This window comes from Salvelinus alpinus, chromosome 4 (assembly GCF_045679555.1).
Source record: "Salvelinus alpinus chromosome 4, SLU_Salpinus.1, whole genome shotgun sequence".
In the NCBI taxonomy this organism is placed as follows: Eukaryota; Metazoa; Chordata; class Actinopteri; order Salmoniformes; family Salmonidae; genus Salvelinus; species Salvelinus alpinus.
Genome location: NC_092089.1, coordinates 65,908,989 through 65,932,712, shown reverse-complemented (window position 1 = coordinate 65,932,712; position 23,724 = coordinate 65,908,989). Strand labels below are relative to the sequence as shown.

The following is a 23,724-nucleotide window of genomic DNA, read 5'->3' as shown; positions in this document are numbered from 1 at the left end:
TCCCCTGTCCTATCCTCACCCCATTCTCTCTTCTCTCTTCGGGGAACTGGGGCTGTCAGCAGTGCTGCATATTTCAGTGTGCCAGTTCCTCTCGCCTGTGTGTGTGGCTGTGACAGGAACAATGAGAGGGAAAGGGCTCCCATTTCACCGTTTGTCTTAGTTGCTTTTTAGGCACCGATGCTGAAGTCTTGTACTGTATCTGTGCGGTGAGTTTTCTGGACTCTTTGTGTCACTCTGACAAAGTTCTAACTGAGTAGTAGTTGATTGTTTGTGACAGTGTAGTAGTATGTGGTTTTTGACTATGTGATTCTGGGTAGATTCTTAGACAATACTTTATGTGAGACACCCCTGTTTTCAATACCTTTTAATACCTCACCTTGCGAGGATAAAGGCACTGAGCCTTTTTCTAAAATGATGAGATTGGAGAAGGAATCTTAGACCATGCCTCCATACAGAATCTTTCCAGATCATTGAGGAAAATAGAGCTCTTTGGCCACGGATATCAGTGGTGGACTTTGCTTCGAAAGAAATAGGCATATGTAGAACAGAACCCCATACCATAGTTATGGTAAAATATGGTGCTGGATCTTTGATGTTATGGGGCTATTTTGCCACCACTGGTCCTGGTGCCCTTGTTAACCCTTGTGTGGTGTTCATGTTTTGGTTTTTCACCCAATTTTCGCAGGTCTGATGGACCCACAACATTATTCGATTTTTTAAAAACAATACATCTATAACAATTTAGGTAAAAATACTTAATTAATATATGTTGACTTATATCAATTACAAGCAATACATGGTTCATATTTGCCATTTACCTCTGCTAATGTAGATCACATTTAATAAAAGTTCTACGCATTTAAAAAAAAAAAAAAAAGTGATTTTTGTCAACAGAAATCAATTAGAATCAAGACATGGGTGGAATAAATCAGGTTTATCTTGAACAAGTATAAATTAAACAAAGTTTTCATCACTATTGATGTTTATTGCTTTGATTAGAACAAATTGGAAGGACACACTGAACACAAGTTCAAATTAAGGCCGGTCTACACACAACATGAGGGACAGAGTTTTACTGTCTGTGGGTTCCAAATGTATTTCTTGCACTTGATGCATGTGTACTGTGTCTTCCTGTCCTTCTTGGGTCCACACACATCGCAGCGCTTCTTCTAGAATGATGATAACACTTAGTTCAGGAATTTTACTAGCATCTCACTCACTCACTCACTCACTCACTCACTCACTCACTCACTCACTCACTCACTCACTCACTCACTCATTCACTCACTCACTCACTCACTCACTCTCTCACTCACTCACTCACTCACTCACTCACTCACTCACTCACTCACTCACTCACTCACTCACTCACTCACTCACTCACTCACATATATAGTTACAGCAGGCCAAGGTAAGAGAGTCAGACACACACACACACATGCAACAACATCACTCACACTTCTGGTATTGGAGTTGTTGGTTGTGTGGGTCGGGCGGATGGGGACCAGCATCCTCCTCCTGAATCATCCTTACGATGGCTGCAAAAGCTGGGGTGCTTGGGATATGTTGCCTCCTCTGGATTTGAGGTCTTACCAATTCCTTGCCCAGCTCCTCGAGAAAGAGCCATCTCTTCTGGAGCTTCCCTCTGTTCCAATCTGGGTTCAACGCCATCCAGATGACAAAGACGTTGTACGCCGAGATGTCCAAGATGTTGAAGAATATCACAAGTGGCCAGCGTAGGGTTCTTCTTTTGTAGCTGTAGCCAGTCACCAGCTTGTCTAAATTGTCCACACCTCCTTTTGTGGCATGGTACTCCATTATGATTTCTGTGTTTTTGATGTTCCTGGTAACAGATTGTCCCATCCCTATGCAGCGTACTCAAGAGTACCACATGTTTGCATTTCTTTGGCATGTAGGACACTAGGGACGTGTCGGCCGTGAATACAAACTTAGAGGAATTGATAAGACTTTTCTATGTATTCAACAGCTGAGGTGGGAGCTCTGGCTTGTTTTTTCGTACTGTTCCATCGTCAGCTTCGTCTTGAGGAGCTCCTGTCCCAGCTTGTGTGAAGTAAAAAAGTTATTGCATGTGATGTTGTGGCCACAGAGTCCCTGTGTCACGTCCAGGACAACTCGCATCCCTTGGTTCTTCTCAGGGGCTCCTCTATCTGGCTTCCCCGTATACACCTGCAAGTTCCAAGCATATGATGAAGCAGCATCACAGGCTGCCCAGATCTTGATTCCATATTTTGCGGGTTTAGTAGTTATGTACTGCCTGAAGGTGCAGCGGCCCCTAAATGGCATAAGCTGCTCATCAACAGTAACGTTGGGCCCAGGGTTGTAAAACAGGGGAAGGCGGTCCACCCACTTTTCCCACACTCATTTGATTGCAACTAGCTTGTCTCTCTACAGGTGAGCTGGTCTGGTGTCTCGGTTATAGAAGCGGATAATCCTGGAAATAATGTGGAAGTTTTCCAGAGACATTGTTGCACAGAAACGTTCTCTGTTGCATCCTTATCACGTTGGCAGCCATGCGGGGTGGCTCATTCCTTGGGCAAGAAGACCACTCAAATTCACTTTTTTTTTTACATCCATATTTCTCGTCCTGCAGGCTGCTGATGAGCTGGTTGCTGACAGGCTGGTTGCTGACAGGCTGGTCCTGGGGCTGGATGCTGACGGGCTGGTCCTGGGGCTGGCTTAGGGTCAATCTCCTCCTCATCTTCCAACTCACTGTCAGACTCCGAATTGACAGAGACATGATCTTCATATTTGGAAAATCCTTCATCTTCCAAAGTGGAAGACACTCCTTCCACACTAGCTTCTCTCTTTGCAAAAATTATTTCTAAGACCCTCTGAGCAGAGATTCCTTTTGCCATACTGATAGGGTAGAGTGTGGGAAAATACTGCATTTTTTACAATGCATCGAAATAATGAATTCTAATAATATTGTGCAGGTTCCCGCAAGACATTGTGTAGTTTCACACACTACAAAGGGTAGAGTGTGAGAAAAGAGGGAGACAGACAGACAGTCAGGGAGGCAGACAGGTTATTGGTGCTATGTTGAAACAGCAGGCCCAGGTAGGAGGAAGACAGAGTGAAGGCACACAGCAAACCTTTTTGTTACATTTTTTACTTGTTTTCACACACGCACACACTTTTACACACTTTTATTACTTACGGGTCCAGTGGACCCGGACACCACATATGTAACATAAATGTGTAAAGGGGTGCACAGTGTGCATTCAATGAAAATGTGTTAATATACATGTCTATCACAGAAAATGAGCTAACCCCATTGAAAATCAATGCAATCAATTTGAATCAACTCAATTCAAACCACAGGGTGAAATTTATTGTTTTGTATTGCTACGTATTACTGCACTGTTGGAGCTAGAAACACAAGCATTTTGCTTTACCTGTGATAACATCTACAAATATGTTATGCGACCAGTAACATATGATTAGTTTTTCTTTTCCTTTAATTTGTATTTTTTTTAAAGGGGTAGATTGTAGCTTCCATCAATGTAATTGTCAGCATCATTTCCAATCCTCCATATACTTTTGTTGTAAAAAAATAAAAAATGTATATAATATCAATAAAAATATATATATTTTTTTATTTACAAAAAAAAATCTCAATTTTTTGTATACTTTTACCCTTTCCTCTCCCCAATTTCATAGTATCCAATTGGTAGTTACAGTCTTGTCTCATCGCTGCAACTCCCGTACGGACTCAGGAGAGGCGAAGGTCGAGAGCCGACCCAACCAAGTAGCACTGCTTCTTGACACAATTCCCACTTAACCCGGAAGCCAGCCACACCAATGTGTCGGAGGAAACACAGTACACTTGGCGACCGTGTCAGCGTGCATCCACCCAGCCCACCACAGGAGTCGCAAGAGCGCGATGGGACAAGGATATCACTGCCGGCCAAACCATCCCTTAACCCTTGATGACGGCTTCGCACACTCTTGGCATTCTCTCAACCAGCTTCATGAGGTAGTCAACTGGAATGCATTTCAATTAACAGGTGTGGCTTGTTAAAAGTTCATTTGTGGAATTTCTTTCCTTCTTAATGCGTTTGAGCCAATCAGTTGTGTTGTGACAAGGTAGGGGTGGTATACAGAAGATAGCCCTATTTAGTAAAAGACCAAGTCCGTATTATGGCAAGAACAGCTCAAATAAGCAAACAGAAACGACAGTCCATCATTACTTTAAGACATGAAGGTCAGTCATTCCGGAAAATGTCATGAACTTTGAAAGTTTCTTCAAGTGCAGTCGCAAAAACCATCAAGCGCTATGATGAAACTGGCTATCATGAGGACCGCCACAGGAAAGGAAGACCCAGAGTTACCTCTGCTGCACAGGATACGTGCATTAGGGTTACCAGCCTCAGAAATTGCAGCCCAAATAAATGCTTCACAGAGTTCAAGTAACAGACACATCTCAACATCAACTGTTCAGAGGAGACTGTGTGAATCAGGCCTTCATGGTCAGATTGCTGCAAAGAAACCACTACTAAAGGACACCAATAACAATAAGAAACTTGCCTGGGACAAAAAACATGAGCAATGGACATTAGGCCGGTGGAAATCTGTCCTTTGGTCTGATAAGTCCAAATTTGAGATTTTTGGTTCCAACCGCCTCACATGTCCTCAACTGGCAGCTTCATTAAATTATACCCGCAAACACCAGTCTCAACGTCAACAGTGAAGAGGCGACTCCGGGATGCTGGCCTTCTAGGCAGAGCTCCAAAGAAAAAGCCATATCTCAGACTGGCCAATAAAAATAAAAGATTAAGGTGGGCAAAATAACACAGACACTGGAAAGAGGAACTGGAGCATCCCGGAGTCGCCTCTTCACTGTTGACGTTGAGACTGGTGTTTTGCTGGTACTATTTAATGAAGCTGCCAGTTGAGGACTTGTGAAGCGTCTGTTTCTCAAACTAGACACTAATGTACTTGTCCTCTTGCTCAGTTGTGCACCGGGGCCTCCCACTCCTCTTTCTATTCTGGTTAGAGACAGTTTTGCGCTGTTCTGTGAAGTGAGTAGTACACAGCGTTGTACGAGATCTTCAGTTTCTTGGCAATTTCTCGCATGGAATAGCCTTCATTTCTCAGATCAAGAATAGACTGACGAGTTTCAGAAGAAAGTACTTTGTTTCTGGCCATTTTGAGCCTGTAATCGAACCCACAAATGCTGATGCTCCAGATACTCAACTAGTCTAAAGAACACCAGTTTTATTGCTTCTTTAAATCAGAACAACAGTTGCAAAAGGGTAACATAACATAATTGCAAAAGGGTTTTCTAATATTCAATTATCCTTTTAAAATGATAAACTTGGATTAGCTAACACAACATGCCATTGGAACACAGGAGTGATGGTTTTTGATAATGGGCCTCTATACGCGTATGTAGATATTCCATAGAAAAATCTGCCGTTTCCAGCTACAATAGTCATTTACAACATTACAATGTCTACACTGTATTTCTGATCATTTTGATATTATTTTAATGGACAAAAATATGTGCTTTTCTTTAAAAAAAACATGGACATTTCTAAGTGACCCCAAACTTTTGAACGGTAGTGTATGTATATAGATATATTTATTAAAAATATATTTTCCTTCATAATTTCCCCCTAACCCTACCACCTAATTGGAGTAAACTAATGGACAACAACACTTAGGCTTCTACTTCCACCTTTTTGTTTTTAATCCCACAATTCAGCTACCCTCAACCCCTCCCATCTATTTCTGAAGACCATCCAGTTTTGTTTTTGCCATAGGTTTTTAACTGTGTTGTTTCACAAAAATTCTGAACCTACAGTATTTATATATATTTACGGACACAGTAGATTTGACATTAGTTATCTTGTTGTTTTTTGTCCCACCAGTCAGCTCCACTCACCCCCTCCCATCTATCTCTGAACAGCATCTTGTTGTGATTTGAAGAGGGTAGTCCATAAGTGCAGATGAAGGATATCAAGGATCTGAAAATATTCTTTATGGAGGAATGGTCTAAGATCCCACCCAATGTGTTCTTCAATCTCATAAAAGGTTTTAGTAAACGTCTCTGTGCCATTATCCTCAGGGTATGAGGTATTGAAAGGGATTGAAAAAGGGGTGCCAATACATTTGAGCCCTATCTTTTTGAGAGAAAAAATATTTCTTGTTTCACAAAATCTCTTTCTCTGAGCAATTGTATTAATATAAAATAATATAGTTTCCCTTTTTTGTGCAACCTATATAGCTCAGTATTTGAATCATTTATTTTTTACAGTCTTTTTTTCGCTCATCTTAATCAAGGGTGCTAATAACTTTGGACCTGAGTGTCTGTGTGTATGTGCTTACGTGTGCATGTGTGTGTGTGTGTGTGTGCATGTATGCCTGTGTACATGCGTGTGCGTGCGTCTGTAGGGTCACGTACACTGAACCCTCTCAGCGCCAGTCTGCAGGCTATCCTATCAGTCATGCTCCATGTTTCATAAAGCATTCTGATGAGACCGGGATGGATGGTTTAGAATTCAGCAGTGTGTCATAGCTAGTAATGATGGAGGATTGATGGTTTAGAGATCCCCATGCATCATCACACTACATCAGCTACTCTGATGAAGTAGGCCAGATACCATATTATCCACAATGCATCACACTGGATAACGAGACCAAAGTCTGACTCTGAAAGGAGTTGTGTGTCAAAAGAAAATATTATTTCCAAACAATCACACAAAGACAAAAAAAATCACCCAAACATAACATGTGATGTAATTCTGTTTCCCTTCTTGGCTGTTTGTGATTGGAGAAGAGAGTAGCGTGGTCATGCAGTTGCTTTGTTAATCTCCTGTTTACGTCCAACTATCTAATCCTCATTCACTTTCCAGTCCCCTCTAACATAGTTCCATAGTTCTGAAGCAAAGTGTCTGTGGGCCCACGTGTCATTCCTATGACCTTGTCTAGCTCTTGCTACAAACGCACAATGCTCCCAAATTCCTCCAAATCCCGTTTCGTGAATACCTCCATTCTGCCCGCGCTGTCAGTATTCCCAGTTTTCCAGGATTAGGGCGGCCGCTAAACCGTGTCTAAGTGACAATTCCACTTTGGTGCTTGCGCAATGCGATTATAGGGAATGATCTTCATGTCGCAGTGGATGTATAAGAGCAGAGCAGAGGAGAGAGAACAAACAGAGACGCCAGTCATTCTCAGTCTCAGGAGCCGGTGACTCCCGCCCGCCCGCCTTCCTCCTCTACTCCTCTCACCGTCTTTTACTAGTCTTCTCTTTCTCCCTATATTTTTCTGTTTTGGGGGATTTTTCCACTTAAAAAAAAAAATATTATTATTTTTGCAGCGCTGTCAGTCTTTCTCTCGCTATGTACTCCCATACAGTAGGTTGCAAATGGCAGGAATAACTCGTGAAAACGGCCCAGGTTAACAGGGTTTTTAGTACCTCTAAGGAGCTGTAATATATGGTGGACATGTAACCTCCACACAGGGCTACCAATGAAAGGGTAACATCAACACACACACGTGCAGGCACGCACACACACACACACACACACACACACACACACACACACACACACACACACACACACACACACACACACACACACACACACACACACACACACACACACACACACACACACACACACACACACACACACACTAAACTCGGTTCATTTGAAGTGGGAAGCATGTCCTTTTTTCATTTGCTTGTTGATGATGCATCTAGGTGACTACGTTTTGATGTTGAAAGTGGAAGATGATGTTTCATGTTTTCTAAGAAGAACTACAGAGAAAACTGAGGCTTTGCGAACGGATGAGTTCTGGAAAGGGGAGCAGGCTGAGAAACTCTTTCAAACTGCTTCCAAAGTGTCTCACTCTGCAGACCAGAGCTCCACTGCATTATTCAGTCATATTTAAATAAGTGTGTCGAGGCCTCTTGCACCAAGGCCGGACCTGCACTGAACTCACTGCACTGCACACTCAGTAGTGCACACTGCTTGAATATATCATGTTACATATGAAGGAGACTGGTATCACGCAATACATTTAGACCTTAGTGCCTTCTCCATTATCTATATATCTATTGAGAGAGGGACAATGTCGTAGTGTAGATGATTAGGGTTGTCTCTTTGAGAAACACGGTGTGCCCAGGTTTTCGATTGCTGTGCAAATGTAGATTTGCTCTGTGTCTGCAGCGAGTCATTGTGTTGATGAGTATCTAGCTGAGCGCTTGCTTGGTGATATTAGGCAGGCACACAGCTGTGTACTCTGTCTCTCGTTTCTTACACGGTGGGAGATATCCTTTTTCATTTCCGCAGGGGAGAATGACACATGCACGGCAGCATCCCAAACAGATTTAATAACTGAACCATGGTTATCGTTTATGTGGTGTGTGTCTGAGTGGCTGTGATTCGGTGCATGTATTTATCAAGCAATATGTGGTTTTGTGGGGGGTGGGTGGGAGTGTTTGTGTCATGTGTGGCAAATCAGTTCATCTCATCTCTAGTAGAGAGCCAGGATCTAGGGAGAACAAAGGAACTGAAGGAAAAATCTCCCCCTCCTGGTCAAAGGCTGAACTAACTCTATCACTGTGTGTGTGTGTGTGTGTGTGTGTGTGCGCGCGTGCGTGTGCGTGTGTGTGTGTGTGTGTGTGTGTGCGTGTGCGTGCGCGCTCAGAGCTCTATTGATATCTATTGCCAATGTGTTTCTGTGTTTCTATTCATTTAGATAAAGATAGTGGGGTCCAGGTCATATTCCTTCACTTATACTCATATGTGTGCATGTGTAACATTTATTAAACGCTTTGTGAATTTCACCAGGTTTATTTACATTGTGTCAAGTTTAAGCATGACTGCGTTCTTGGCAATACGGACATGTTTCTATTTTTCCCTGCAAACCTAACAGATGGGGGTTGGGGGATCATGATATTTGTGCGCTACAAATGTTTGTTATGTTTCTCTTTTGGATACAGATGAGAAGTGAAACATTAAGGCAGGATCCTCGAAGTCGCCCCCAGTCTCTCTCACACACACAACCCAGAAAACTAACGGTATAGTAACATCCCTGAATATACATGTCTCAATGTGTTACGTAGCTATACATGTCGTCTCAGTCTCCCTCAGCGTCTCCCTATACGTGTGTAACAGTGTGTCACTGGCAATAGTGTCACTGACATTGTGTGTACGTAATAGGTCGTCCTTGTGGGGTCCCCGTCCTCGGTGCATGGTAGTGCTCGTCAGAATGGGGAAATGAGGGAGGGCTGGGGGGGAATAGGAGGGAGGCAGCATGTGTGTCACCAGGGGGGGGGGGGTTAGAGAATATATTATGCTGTGGAGCTCTTACCCCGCTGGAGGTGGTCCCAAGGGGAATGTAAATCTACCGGACACCGCCTGTGTCCCCAGCCACTCCGAGAGCCAATCAAAGAGCCTGTTATAGGCGTGGTGGAGGTTTGGACAGCCTATCAGAGTGATTACTGCCGATGCCTGTTGTGTGGATATCCAATCAAACAGCCAACCATAGCCTTGGTTTTAATGGCATGGTTAGTTTCCTGGCCTTTATATTGCTAAAGCAATCCATTTGTTGGATTAAATGTAGTCGTTTTATGCAATAACTCAATTTATATTAGCCACACACACACACACTCACGCAGACATGCACGCAAGCACGCACACAACACACGCGTACACACCCCAGCTAGCACATAACGTTCTGAGAACCATATGTTGCTTAGAGCTTGGTGAGAGCGTGGTTGTGCCTATGCTTATTTTGCATACAACCTTCCCATAACATTTCCTACAGGTTTCCTCGGGGTTCTATTTAAAGTCATGCTCTCAAGTTGTCCAGAGAACGTTAAGAAACAACGTTCTTCTGTGGGAATTCCAGGACTTCAGCATAATGTTTTCTGGAGGTTTCCTCATCGTTCTATTTAAGGTAATGTTCTTAGAAGATTGAACACGTACAAACACACAGGTGTGATAATTCTACAGTGGTCCCTGCAGCGTGCACTCAAACCGGTGGGATTAGAACACTTATTTAGACGGTCCAGTTTACGGCGGATGACACAGTCAGCGTTTGAGCTGGCCACTGTTTTTTTTACAGGAACGCGTTGCATAAACACAGTCTTTACAATGTTATGTCCTCAATGTGAGCAGTGTAGCTACAGCATAACACAATCCTCATCTAAACCGGAAGATGTAGGCTACGTTAGCCGTAGCGCTAACTCAAAAAAGAGTGACCTAACACGAGCTGTCATATTTAGCTATCTCTTGGCTGACAGAATCCATAATATGAATTAGCTAATAGCAATTACTATTTGCATTTCATCGCATCACTGGTGAGCTCACCAGTGATGGAAGTAATTGAGTAAAACACTTTTAAAAATCAAAAGTCATCCGACGCTGGGTAGTTTGTGTGCTCCGCCATGTTTGTTTGAAACGAGGTTACAAGATGAGTTGTGTCTGTTTGCGGTATGCATGTTGAAGGGGGTGTGTCGTCTACCTTCATTCACTTCCAACATTCACTTCCGGAAGTTTACTCGAAAGACGAATGAACCATCCCTTCACCTCGTTTTGTTATAACATCTTTGGTCTGACAGACATATACGTGACAACCAAAATTCATTGTATGATGTCAACAAGCATTAACTCATCATAATCAGTACAACCTTCAGAAACTTATTTTACACACATCATATGTGTCAATTACAATCTATCCAAGAATCGGAATGCATGATTTGTCACCAGAACTTGAAATCATGAATAAAACACCAAATACATTATGTTCCATACATACAGTGTGCTACAGTAGAAACAACAGCATGATATACAGAAACTATAATGATAATGTAATAAGGTACTTACTTTGATTAAAACGCACACATGTCCGAAGTTATAATTAGTAAGGAAAACAACAATGAAGGCCAGCCAGAAAATTTGCCGGGGGGGGGGGAATGTTGTGCAAGTTCTGAAGTTCTGTTCTGACTGGAGATATGCAAATATCTGCATACTTGATCTGGGGAAACACTGGGGAAGTGCTTGGGCCCTCGTCGAAGAGAGAAGTTTGTCCGGCTCAGTAATACCCCAAACGTAAATTGTCGTCAACAGCGAAATGAGCTACTTCTATGTGAATTAATGGGGAGGCGGGAACACACCTCAATTCAAACTGTTGTTCGAAAATAAAACTTGTTAGAAAATAATTAGAAATTGACAAGTTGAAACATAGCCTATGCTGTAGATAATTAACAGGCAGCATGCCTTGGTTTGAGGGCTGTGTGAGTTAACTTTCCTGTTGCGTAACGATCACATTTTGGAACAGTGAGTACAGTCTGACATCCCGCACATAGAAAAACTCACGCTACGGTGACTGTTAGAGATATTTGGAACTCACGCAAAGGTTAAGAAAACTTTCCATCAAAACCACAAGAAAGCAGTAGCAGAGTTAGCAAAGTGTTATTTTAAAACATATACATTCCCTTCTCAGCATTAACAAAACTCTCTCTATCCTCTATCTTCTGAAGTGTGTTCAGGTGTGTTGGCCGCGCCCACTAATTGGCCACACCTGATCTTAATGAATGCTTGTTTCCTTTCAATAGGGTCCGTTTGAATGGACAAAAACATTTACAGCTTTGTATGAGTTTAAAACAAAAAACATTGCATGGTAGCTCCTTCCTCCTGGCGCAATGGACTAATTCCATGGATAGAGAGCAGACGACCATAGGTTCAAATCTCACTGATGCCATACAACACTGAAATAGAAAAGTGTTTGCATGATTAATGCCTAATCAAATGAATTTCCTGTCTGTGCTTAGTGTTCTCAACAGTTACCTGAAGTGTTATTGAAACATGTTCTCAGAATGTTTTTTAATTACCTTCAAATAGCCTATAATTTTCATTCTAAACATTAATAAAACCTGCCAGGAAGACTTTCAGGGAACCATAGAGAAGGGTTTTCAGAAACTCCCTGCAACCTAAAAAAAATAACCTTCCCAGAACTGGCTAAATGTTCAGTTTTAACGGTCAGGAAACTTGTGGCTTTGTTCCCAGAACCAATGGGAAACCAAAAACTTACGTTCGCACAACTTCCAAGGAACCACATTTTCTAGCTGACACACACACACACACACACACACACACACACACACACACACACACACACACACACACACACACACACACACACACACACACACACACACACACACACACACACACACACACACACACACACACACACACAGTTTCCCATTCCCAAGTCAGCGCATATCTAGTCCAAGCACTCAGCCTCACTCCTGCCTGTGAGAGGGTTTTGTTGGCTTGTTTGTGTATCAAATCCTCTATGTACTTTTCTCCCTGCAGCTAAACTAGTAACCCAGACACTTGCATGCATGCTGAATTCCAATTAGGTTCAGCTCTGCAGCTACAATACCACACTGTTGTCCGTTTATTTTACTAATGATAGTGTGCTTGGTCTTTTCCGAGAGGTCACTTTTCCTCATGCACGGTTATTCTGATATGAATATGATAGCTAAAATATTACTTTCATGTCTTTCTATCAATTTGACATAAGCCATGAACGTAGATAGACACCAATTCACATACGTAGATAGACACCAATGGGATTTCAGCCATGGTACGATGCTAGTTTTCATTCCAGTTATTTTGCTGTCACAGTGCAATAGCTAATTATGTGATTCTGAGGCATTGTGTCATTGTTTTCCATGTTAGTGAGTTTTGAGTTTGGTTACTCTGTCTGCAGCTATATCAGCGGGGTGTCCTGGTTTTTGTCTTGTTCCTCTTCCTGTGCCTCTGGTCCCGCCCCTGTCCTACTTACTCCAGAAACGAGGGGAGAGCAGAGCAGATTTGGAAATAAATTATTAAATGCTAGTTGGATTAAATACTGGGAGCAATTCATCTCTCATAGTGGATAAATGTGTGTGTAGTTCTGCTATCGTGTGTATGTGTGTTTGCACACGGGCGTGTGGTGTGTGTGTGCGTGAGGTTTAAGAACTCCTCCAATCTATCTCTGTGAATAATTTGTGGTGATGAAAAATATATTATAGGAACAGGCAATTGGCCCTGCAATATTACAAGAGTTATTGGTTTAGTCTGCATGACTTCCCCTCATACAGGAAGTGTACCGTACATCCTTACACATTTCTCACTGCTCACATTTCTCCATCCCCTCTTCCTCTCCCTTCCTCTCCCCATTTCTGCTCTCTTCCCCCTTTCTCCCTCTGTCGTTGTCTCTCCACCTCTCTCATTCTCTCTCCCTTGCGCCCCTTCCCCTCTCTCATTCTACTGTATTTCTACCTCCCCTTTCTGTCCCACTCTCTCACTCGACTCCCTCTCTCTCTTCCTCCCTTCCTCCCCCCTCTCTCGACCCCTCCCACTGTATCACTGTATCTTCGTCATTAGCGTGATGCTGCAGTAGGGTGGGGTTCTGCTAATAGCATTGTTATAACACGGTCCTGTATAGTCGCTCTGTTACAGAAGCTCACAGAACGCTGTACCACTGCTGCTCTGCTCTTACAGCAGGCATAGGATACATAGAGAAGGCATAGAGCTGGGGAAGATGGGTCACTTTGTGCTACAGAAAGGGTATTTCTTCTGTTAGAAAAAGTACTGTCCATAACCGAGGCATAGTACTAAAGACAGTAAGGCAGCATATACAGTCAGGTCCAACATTTTTGGCACCTTAGAAAAAGATGAGGAAAAAATACTGTATAAAATAAATAATACAAATATTGAGCAATATTTATGGTCCAAAAAATTTGAAAATATTATTTTGTACTAATACAATTGGTCATAGAAAAAAATAAGTAATAATTGTTTCTTTAAAAAAGATAGGTATCAAAAATATCGGTACCCCTGTTTTCAATACCTTTCAGTACTTCACCTTGAAAGGATAACAGCACTGAGACTTTTTCAAAAATGTTTTATGAGTTGGACACACATTGCGAGGGATCTTAGATCATTCCTCCAGATCCTTGATATTCTTCATCTGCGCTTAAGGACTGTGTTCTTCAATTCAACCCACAGGTTTTCAATGGGGTTCAAGTCTGGAGACTAAGATGGCCATAGCAAAATGTTGATTTTGTGGTAAATTAACCATGTCTTTGTGGATTTTGATGTGTGCTTTGGGGTTATTTTCTTGGTGGAAGATCCACTTGCAGCCAAGTTTCAGCCTCCAACCATGTGTTGGGCTAAAATGTTCTGGTACTGGGTAAAGTTCATGATGCCTTTGACCTTAACAAGGACCCTAGGACCAGTGGAATAGTGATGGGGGAAAAAAATATCGCAATATTACTTTGGAGAATATTATATTGATATGTTGACTCCAAGTATCGATTTGTACAAAAATAAATAAAAAACAATGCTTTTATTTTGCTAGGTAGCGTTAGCCAGTGCTAGTCGGCTGCACCTGCGCCAAAACGCCGGTATTTTTCATCCTATAGCTTGTTCTCCATCTTCTTTTTAAAAACGGAGCCGACATGTTTTCAGCACTTTAATTTCTATGACTGATCAAAACCAATTCCCAATTCCCAGCCCTGCAGTGGAAACCAAATAGCCCCATAACATCAAAAAACACCACCATATTTTACAGTAGGAATGGGGTTATTTTCGACATATGCTTCATTTTTCCAAAGCCAAACCTACCACTGGTGTGCGTGGCCTAAGAGCTCTATTGTCATGTCATCTGACCATAGAACTGGTTCCAATCCAGGTGCCAATGTGGTTGAGCAAACTCCATTTGTTGACAACTTGGAACTATAAGGTTACATCTGCATTTTTGTCAAACTTGACTTATTGACATAGCCTTGTTCTGTTAATTGTTCTCTACCTATATAGTACTCTAAATACCCCAATTCATGTTGTTCATGGTGACACCATTCAAACCAATGAGGGTTCAGAACTTCAAAGTCAATTACCTCAGAATCACCTTTTTGCAGATGGAACCTAGTTTTTTTTCCAGTTTTTTTTGTATGTAGAATAATCTGTATACATACAAGAAATATACAGATAGACAATGATAACATATACTAGGGGGTACAGCACATTACAGATTATACAAAGACCTTAAAAGAAACACACATATTGATTGTTTTAACAGCTTTCTTATTAGAAGAATGCTGAACGGTCTTAATGTACTGCTCGAATTCCTTATAGAAAACACGGAAGAGTGGTTTTTTATTACTGAATTTACATTTATGAATATGACATTTTGCCATTAGCGCAATTAGATTTACGAGGTCAAACTGTTTTTCTTTATCTTTATTAAAGTTAAGGAAACCGAGCAGCACATTCTTCCATAACAAACAAAAGTCATCAAGAATATTAACAATTATAAAAGTGTGAATATCTTTCCATAATTGTTTTACATATAGACAATGCCAAAATAAATGCCAAACTGTTTCTTGGAAGCTCAACACAAAAAGTACAGTCAATGTTCATGTCTTTTTTTTGAGTTTCTTCAGGTAATGATTCGCAGGGTAATACTTATGGATCATTCTGAAAGAGACCTCTTTGACCTTGTTAACAAGCAAGTATTTGTGTGGTAATAACCAGACTTTTTCCAACAGATATTAGCGACCAATGTATTCCAGTAAATTGTGACATAAGGAATGGATACAATATCCCTTTGAAATAAAGCACGTTGTCCTAATGGAGCAAGGAGAATCACATTTTCCCTATTTGAGAGTCGACTGGATTAAGCGAGGGTAGGTTAAGAAGGTTAGGTCTTGCTAAACCTCTAAATAACATGAGAGTTCCAGATGGAATAGCATCAACTATTCCACTCTTGTAACGGTTTTCGTCGTCGGATGAAGAGTAGTCGGACCAAAGCGCAGCGTGGTAAGTGTTCATGTTATATTTTTATTAAAACAGAACACTAAACAAAAATAACAAAGAGATTGAACGAAAACGAAACAGTCCTGAAAGGTGCAGCAACACAAAACAGAAAACAACTACCCACAAAAGACAGATGGGAAAAGGCTACCTAAGTATGGTTCTCAATCAGAGACAACGATAGACAGCTGCCTCTGATTGAGAACCACACCCGGCCAAACACATAGAAATAGAAAACATAGAACAAAAACATAGAATGCCCACCCCAACTCACGCCCTGACCAACCAAAATAGAGACATAAAAAGGATCTTTAAGGTCAGGGCGTGACAACTCTCTAGGTGTTACAGGGATATTGTAACGAGATAAGAATTCCTCATAATTGAGTAACAATCCTTTTGCATTAAAAAGTTGACTCACCAGTAGGATATGATTATTGAACCAGTTCTTAAAAAATAAAGACTTGTTTCTATTCAAAATGTCCTTATTGTTCCAAATGAAATACCTATGCAGGGAAAAATTATGTTTTTATATTAACGACCACGCTAACAATACTTGTCCAAAAAACGCAGATCATTTTGCAGGAATTTTATCAATGTTATAGTTACCAAGTAACATAAAATTGAGGCCACCACAACGGGAGAAGATATAATGAAGGATGAAATTCAAAATTGAAGTTGGATTGTTTAAGAAATGTTTAGCCCAATGTATTGTTAAAAGTATTATTCAAAGTAGGAAAACAGATGGAACCTAGTCCCAAGCTCTCGATTTGTTGGACAACATAAAATAGAGCTCCCGTACCTACTGTAAAATATAGTGGTGGAGCTTTGATGCTATGGGTCTATTTTGCTTCCACTGGTTCTGGGGCCCTTCTTAAGGTCAACGGCATCATGTACTTTACCCAGTACCAGAACATTTTAGCCCAAAACCTGGTTGCCTCTGCCAGGAGGCTGAAACTTGACTGCAAGTGGATTTTCCAGTAAGCAAGTACACATCAAAATGCACAAAGAAATTGTTAATTGACTACAAAATCAACATTTTGCTATGGCCATCTGTCTCTGGACAAGAACCCCATTGAAAACCTGTAGTTTGAATTGAAGAGGGCAGTCCATAAGCGCAGAAGAAAGATATCAGTGACCTGGAAAGATTCTGTGTCGATGAATGGTCTAAGATCCCACCCAATGTGTTCTCCAATCTCATAAAACATTGTACAGTGCCATTATCCTCGCACGGTGAGCGATTGAAAGGTATTGAAAACAGGGGTGGCAATAACTTTGAGCCCTATCTTTTTGAAAGAAAAAAAAGATTATTCATTAAACAAAATATATGTCTCAGAGCAATTGGATTAGTATGAAATAGTATCATTTTCTATTTTGTTTTGCGTACAGTATAGCTCAGTATTTGCTCATCTTAATTAAGGGTGCCAATAATTTTGGACCTGACTGTATTTGTATATCATGTAGCTGCTGCTCCTACATACTGTGATAACCTGGAGAGAAATACACAGACAAAGTGGTGTGTGTCTGTATCAGTATCTGTCCTCATAAAGGGATGTGGTTACTGTATGGTGGGGCGTCTCTGGTGCCTTGGCTCAGTGAGGATGCAGGGGGCTGGGCAGGCGGAGTGAGCAGGTCAGCCTCTCTGATGGGGTGTTGGGGTGGAGAAGGGAGCTGCTAGCTTCTGCTGCCACAGCAAATATGCTGCTGCGGAGCTACATTACCTATGCACGAGCAGGCCAGCTGCAGCTGTGTGTGTGTGTGTGTGTGTGTGTGTGTGTGTGTGTGTGTGTGTGTGTGTGTGTGTGTGTGTGTGTGTGTGTGTGTGTGTGTGTGTGTGTGTGTGTGTGTGTGTGTGTGTGTGTGTGTGTGTGTGTGTGTGTGTGTGTGCAGTATTTTGTATGCGGTATCTTTGGGTGTGTGTGATTGTTCTTGTTCGGGTGTCACGTCGTGGCGAGTAGGCTTTGTGCTCAGAGATGACAGGGCAGTGTGAATATGAACAGAAGCAGATAGGAATCTCACTCTGAAAAGGAGAGCTGTGTAGAAAGGAGGAGATCCAGAAGGAATTGTGTTTTCATTCATCCTCTTCTCTGCCCTGAAAATAAGCCTTCAGCCATGTATGTGTTACCGTGTGTGTTACCGTGTGTGTGTGTGTGTGTGTGTGTGTGTGTGTGTGTGTGTGTGTGTGTGTGTGTGTGTGTGTGTGTGTGTGTGTGTGTGTGTGTGCGTGTGTGCGTGCGTATTTGAGCATGTGTACTCCCTCATGGTGAGATGTGGTTGCCATGGAGACCGGAGAGCTGTGCAGAATGAGAGCGGAAGAGAGGGGGGAGGGGGGAACTCGCCTGTGAGTGTGTTCTGCTCACATCCCTCCCCCGTCCCACCTTCATATGCTTACACAGACACACTCTCTCACACACAAATGCACACACCAACATACACACTCAAGCACAAACATCCAAAGGAAGAGAAGTGCACGCCCATACACTCAGCAGTATGAAACAGAGGGTTTTTGGTTCACAAATGAAAATCATCATTAATAGGCTACTCGTCCCCCTTCTCCTCCCAGACACGCCCCAATGTCAAGATGCACAGGCACACACTACTCATTAACCCCCCCCACCAAACCTCCCTTCATACCCACCCTCTAGCTTTATCTCTCTCTGCCCCCTCCTGGTTAATAAGATAGAGAGACAGAAAGAGGCAGAGTTAACCACTAGATTCGACATGCACCACTTGTCTACATTCAGGAAGCAAACATTATGTCTCTTCATTGACCAACTGTTTACGAGTTATTAATGATGTAGTAGCGCATTCAATTATCATACCCTCCGCAAATGTGAGATCTCATTAAAAGGAAATGTAATGAGGAATTAGGAATGAAATGGGATTAGTAATTTGGGTGATTCCATGAAGCAGAGTTTCAATGTCATTGGTTTCTTATACCCATGTATGTGTGTATTAGCAAAGACAGTACAGTATGAAAATAGGCTAAAACTGCTTCTCCATTGGAAATCCCCGATCCAACTTGTAGATGATGTCATGGCGACGTTGGCTAGCTAAACTCATGCTTAGAAACACATAAGAGCCAAACTGCGTATGTGCAGGCCGTCAAATCAGAAAGCACTCCTTCGTACATAAGGTTGTTCTGGATGAAAATGCAAACGTGTCAGTTTGTCACTTTCTCGAGGTTGGAGTAACAACACGTTCAGCTACTTCAGACATTGGCCCGAATCTAGGTTGTGCCTTTAGATTTAGAGACAAATGAACGACTAAGGAATACTTTTTTTTACTTCTCTCATTGACTCCTCAAATCCCAAACCCCGGCCTGGTCTGTTTGGTCTGTTTCGCAAGCTTTCCCGGAAGTCTTGCGATGTTGCGCCTCTGGGTTTAGAAACTCTGTGGTATTAGTTTAGGAGTTTTTAATTGTGTGTGTGTGTGTGTGTGTGTGTGTGTGTGTGTGTGTGTGTGTGTGTGTGTGTGTGTGTGTGTGTGTGTGTGTGTGTGTGTGTGTGTGTGTGTGTGTGTGTGTGTGTGTGTGTGTGTGTGTGTGTGTGTGTGTGTGTGTGTGTGCGCGTGTGTGTGTGTGTGTGTGTTTAACTATTCTTGTGGGGACCAGAAGGCCCTACAAGAATAGTAAACGAACAAAAAGTTGACCAGCTGGGGACATTTTGTTAGTCCCCACAAGGTCAAATGCTATTTCTAGGGGGTTTAGGGTTAAGGTTAGAATTAGTGTTAGGGTTAGAATTAAGTTAAATATTAAGGTTAGGAGCTAGGGTTAGTTGTAGGGTTAGGGTTAGGAGCTAGGGTTAGGTTTAGGGTTAGGATAAAGTTTAGGTTTTTGGGTTAGGGTTAGGGTTAGGGTTAAGGTTAGGGTTAGGGTTAGGGTAAGAGTACGGGTTAGGATTAGGGTTAGGGGTTAGGGAATATAGGATTTTGAATGGGACTGAATTGTATGTCCCCACAAGGTTAGCTGTACAAGACTGTGTGTGTGTGTGTGTATGTGTGTGTATGTGTGTGTGTGTGTGTGTGTGTGTGTGTGTGTGTGTGTGTGTGTGTGTGTGTGTGTGTGTGTGTGTGTGTGTGTGTGTGTGTGTGTGTGTGTGTGTGTGTGTGTGTGTGTGTGTGTCGTCTTAATTGCTAATTGCTTCATTGACCTCTCTGCGGATCCTCTACCGGCCCAGCCCTGCAGTAGCCAGCACTGGGAGAGGAAGTGATGTGGTTGGTCTGTGACATCAGCATATTTCACACCTCAGAGGAGTAATCAATCTCACATGGCAAAACCTTACTGAGCATGCTCTGTTTAGGACCTGACACTGCACTCAGGGTGGCTCAATGGCAGAGATGGATACGGGCCTCCAAGGCCATCTATCAGTGGATATGACTGGATATGGGTCAGCTAGCATTTTGTTTACCATAGTGGGTTAATCAAAACATCATTAGTTACATTTTTCACTACTTGAAGAGCAATGATAGTATGTGCAGCTTGCCATTTAGCATCCTTTTGCTGGAATAGTGTTTAAACTACAAGACAGGCAATTGATAGATCTCTAAGTGCTGTGTAGATATGAATATGAAACCCCTTTTCCCTGGTAAACCGCTACAACTTCATAATAAGTGCTCATTATTGGCTTTCAGGACATACTATTGTTTGTTCCCTCTGTGCATCTGAAAGTGGGATATGAAAGCAGCTCTTCTTTGAGTTTAATTTGTTAGAGAGTAGTTCAGCTGTGTGTAAGCAGTTCAGTTTGGTTTTAGCTGTGTGTTTGTTAGCGAGTGTAGTTCTGCTGTGTGTAAGCAGTTCAGTTTGGTTTTAGCTGTGTGTTTGTTGGATAGTGTAGTTCTGCTGTGTGTAAGCAGTTCAGTTTGGTTTTAGCTGTGTGTTTGTTGGATAGTGTAGTTCTGCTGTGTGTAAGCAGTTCAGTTTGGTTTTAGCTGTGTGTTTGTTAAAGAGTGTAGTTCTGCTGTGTGTAAGCAGTTCAGTTTGGTTTTAGCTGTGTGTTTGTTAGAGAGTGTAGTTCTGCTGTGTGTAAGCAGTTCAGTTTGGTTTTAGCTGTGTGTTTGTTAGCGAGTGTAGTTCTGCTGTGTGTAAGCAGTTCAGTTTGGTTTTAGCTGTGTGTTTGTTGGATAGTGTAGTTCTGCTGTGTGTAAGCAGTTCAGTTTGGTTTTAGCTGTGTGTTTGTTAGAGAGTGTCGTTCTGCTGTGTGTAAGTAGTTCAGTTTGGTTTTAGCTGTGTGTTTGTTGGATAGTGTAGTGATTTTTGTCTTTAGCTCAACCGGAGTGGGTCAGGGTTCAACAGGATGGTCAGTAGAATTTGACCCATAATCTCAGTCCCAAATTGGTGGATTCCGCGTTGTCTAGGAGAGCAGGTAGTGTGTCTGTTGTGTGTTTGTGTAAGAGAGAGTAGGTGCGTAGGTGCGTGCAAACATTATTCATTCCTGTACACATAACCCTATACTGTTATGTTTTTGCTCTCGTCACTCCTATTGTGACCTAGAAATCCTCTGATCAGAGACCTGCAAAGCTATTCTTGTTATTGGGCATAGGGGGAAGACGATTATGACTCAGAATCTGATGATTATTAGTATTTCAAATCATGTTTCCCACTGAATGGAAATGGGACAGGAGGCACACAGGGCCTAATCCTGGGATTACAAACAGCCCAACGTCCGTAAGCTCATAACCGCTGTCTCCGTGGAGATGCAGGGTAACACCAGAAAAATCTACCAAAATACCCAGAAATCTGTAGGAGTGCAGAGCACAGTGGGAGTGCAGAGCACAGCCGGCCCTGCATCAATGAACAAAGTATCACAACGCAGGCAGGCCCCCTTTGTGGCCCACTTATGCCCGTCACTGTGTGTGTGTGTGTGTGTGTGTGTGTGTGTGTGTGTGTGTGTGTGTGTGTGTGTGTGTGTGTGTGTGTGTGTGTGTGTGTGTGTGTGTGTGTGTGTGTGTGTGTGTGTGTGTGTGTGTGTGTGTGTGTGTGTGTGTGTGTGTGTGTGTGTGCAGTATTTTGTATGCGGTATCTTTGGGTGTGTGTGATTGTTCTTGTTCGGGTGTCACGTCGTGGCGAGTAGGCTTTGTGCTCAGAGATGACAGGGCAGTGTGAATATGAACAGAAGCAGATAGGAATCTCACTCTGAAAAGGCGCGTGTGCGCGTGTGCATGTGTGTGTGCAAACCTCAGTTTGCGTGTGTGTGCATTTGTGTCTCTAATGCTAATTACTTCATTGACCCCTCTGCGGATCCTCTACCGGCCCAGCCCTGCAGTAGCCAGCACTGGGAGAGGAAGTGATGTGGTTGGTCTGTGACATCAGCATATTTCATACCTCAGAGGAGTAATCAATCTCCCACGGCACAACCCTACAGAGCATGCTCTGTTTAAGGCCTGACGCTACACTCCAGTCAGGAGGGGTCAATGCCAGAGATGGATATAAGCCTCCAATGCCATCTCTCAGTGGCCGGATATGGGTCATCTAGCATTTAGTTTACTGTACAGTAGTGTGTGGATCGAAACATCATTAGTTATTAGTGATTTCTTGAAAAGCAATGCGATATTATTTCCATTCATTTATCCTATTTTTGTTGGGATAAAAAAGCACAAGACAGGGCTTTAATGTCGATAGGTCACTAAGCACTGCATAGATTTGAATACAGATGTAAGATCCTAATTTACGCCAGTTTGCCACAGCAGGAAATTAACCCAGCCGCAACAGGAAAGTTATCCTGCAACATGGCGATCACAGTAAGATCCTACATCTGTATGAAATCCCTTTTCCCTGCTGAGCTGCTACAAAGTACTCATTATTGTTTTTTTAGGGCTAACTATTGGTCGTCCGCCTGTGTGTCTGAAAGTGTGAATATGAAAGCAGCTCTTCTGCGTTAAATTTCGTTTGTTGGAGAGTGTAGTTCAGCTGTGTGTAAGTAGTCGATTCCGACTGTCCTACGTACATCTCACTAGTTGGTATTCAGATGTACCTTATGAGGGAGTGTAACAGGCTTTGCAGGTGTGGTTCCCTTGTGCGTGCTGAATAAGTGTAATTAAAATGGCGGAAATCCTCCCACCTGCTGGCCAACATTCAGTAGGGGTTTCAGTACATTTATCTTAGCCATTTTGATTCACTCTGAAAATTGCCACATTCAATTCTTCAACCCATGGTGAAGTTGCAAGATTAGTGTACGTAGGGTTATAATAGGGATAATAGTGTACAATAGTAGTCTATACCCTCCTTTATTATCTGCACTAAACATGGAACTATGTGATGACACAAGTATTGGGCCATACGTATGGTTCAAACTGTTAGGGCTTAGTCTGCGCTCCGCTCCATAGTCATTTAGTTAGCCTACATGCATTTTGTTCTGTATTATCGCACTGTTACTAATGAACCTCAGCAACAACCCCATGGCTGTGACGGCGTTTAGAGGAAGCAAAGGAAGGGAAACGAAACAATGGGATTAAATGGAATGATAATGTAGGCTATACCAACTGAAGGGAACTAACAGTAAAGTGGCAGTTGAATATGCGCTGTTATTAGGCCTACCGAAGGTCGACACTGATCGTGGCCAATATTTAACGTGATAGAAATAGGAAACAGAAAAGTTCAGGGCAGCCTATAATTAAGTCATTTGAGAGTAAAACAAGCGTAATTTATGTCTACAATTCCTTTATCCAAACGGATTACTTATGTTCCTAGCTCTTATCAATAGCTCTTACCAAGTTGTAAATTACAGTGCATGGAGAATGGTGATATTTTTTCCCGGAAGAAATCAAGTGGATGCTTTTTCCACTTGGAACCGGCAGGTTCGCTTGACCTGACTCATGGTATCCTCACGTGTAAAGGTGGTGGAATTATGGGGGAATGAAGTCAAGGTCAGAATACGGTGTATCT

At 42.3% G+C, this 23,724-nt stretch overlaps 1 protein-coding gene across 37 annotated transcripts in view; it reads left to right on the top strand.

Moving 5' to 3' along the window:
* Positions 1–23,724, top strand: part of LOC139574176 (protocadherin alpha-C2-like) — a 305,452-nt gene that overhangs the window by 180,137 nt on the left and 101,591 nt on the right. For 22 of the 37 annotated variants that reach the window (XM_071398452.1, XM_071398461.1, XM_071398453.1 and 19 more), the window contains exon 2: positions 8,975–9,052. The exons of the other annotated variants lie outside the window; for them this stretch is intronic. In XM_071398452.1, the coding sequence (XP_071254553.1) occupies positions 8,975–9,052 (78 nt within the window). The remainder of the gene's footprint in view (positions 1–8,974; positions 9,053–23,724) is intronic. 37 annotated transcript variants of the gene reach the window in all.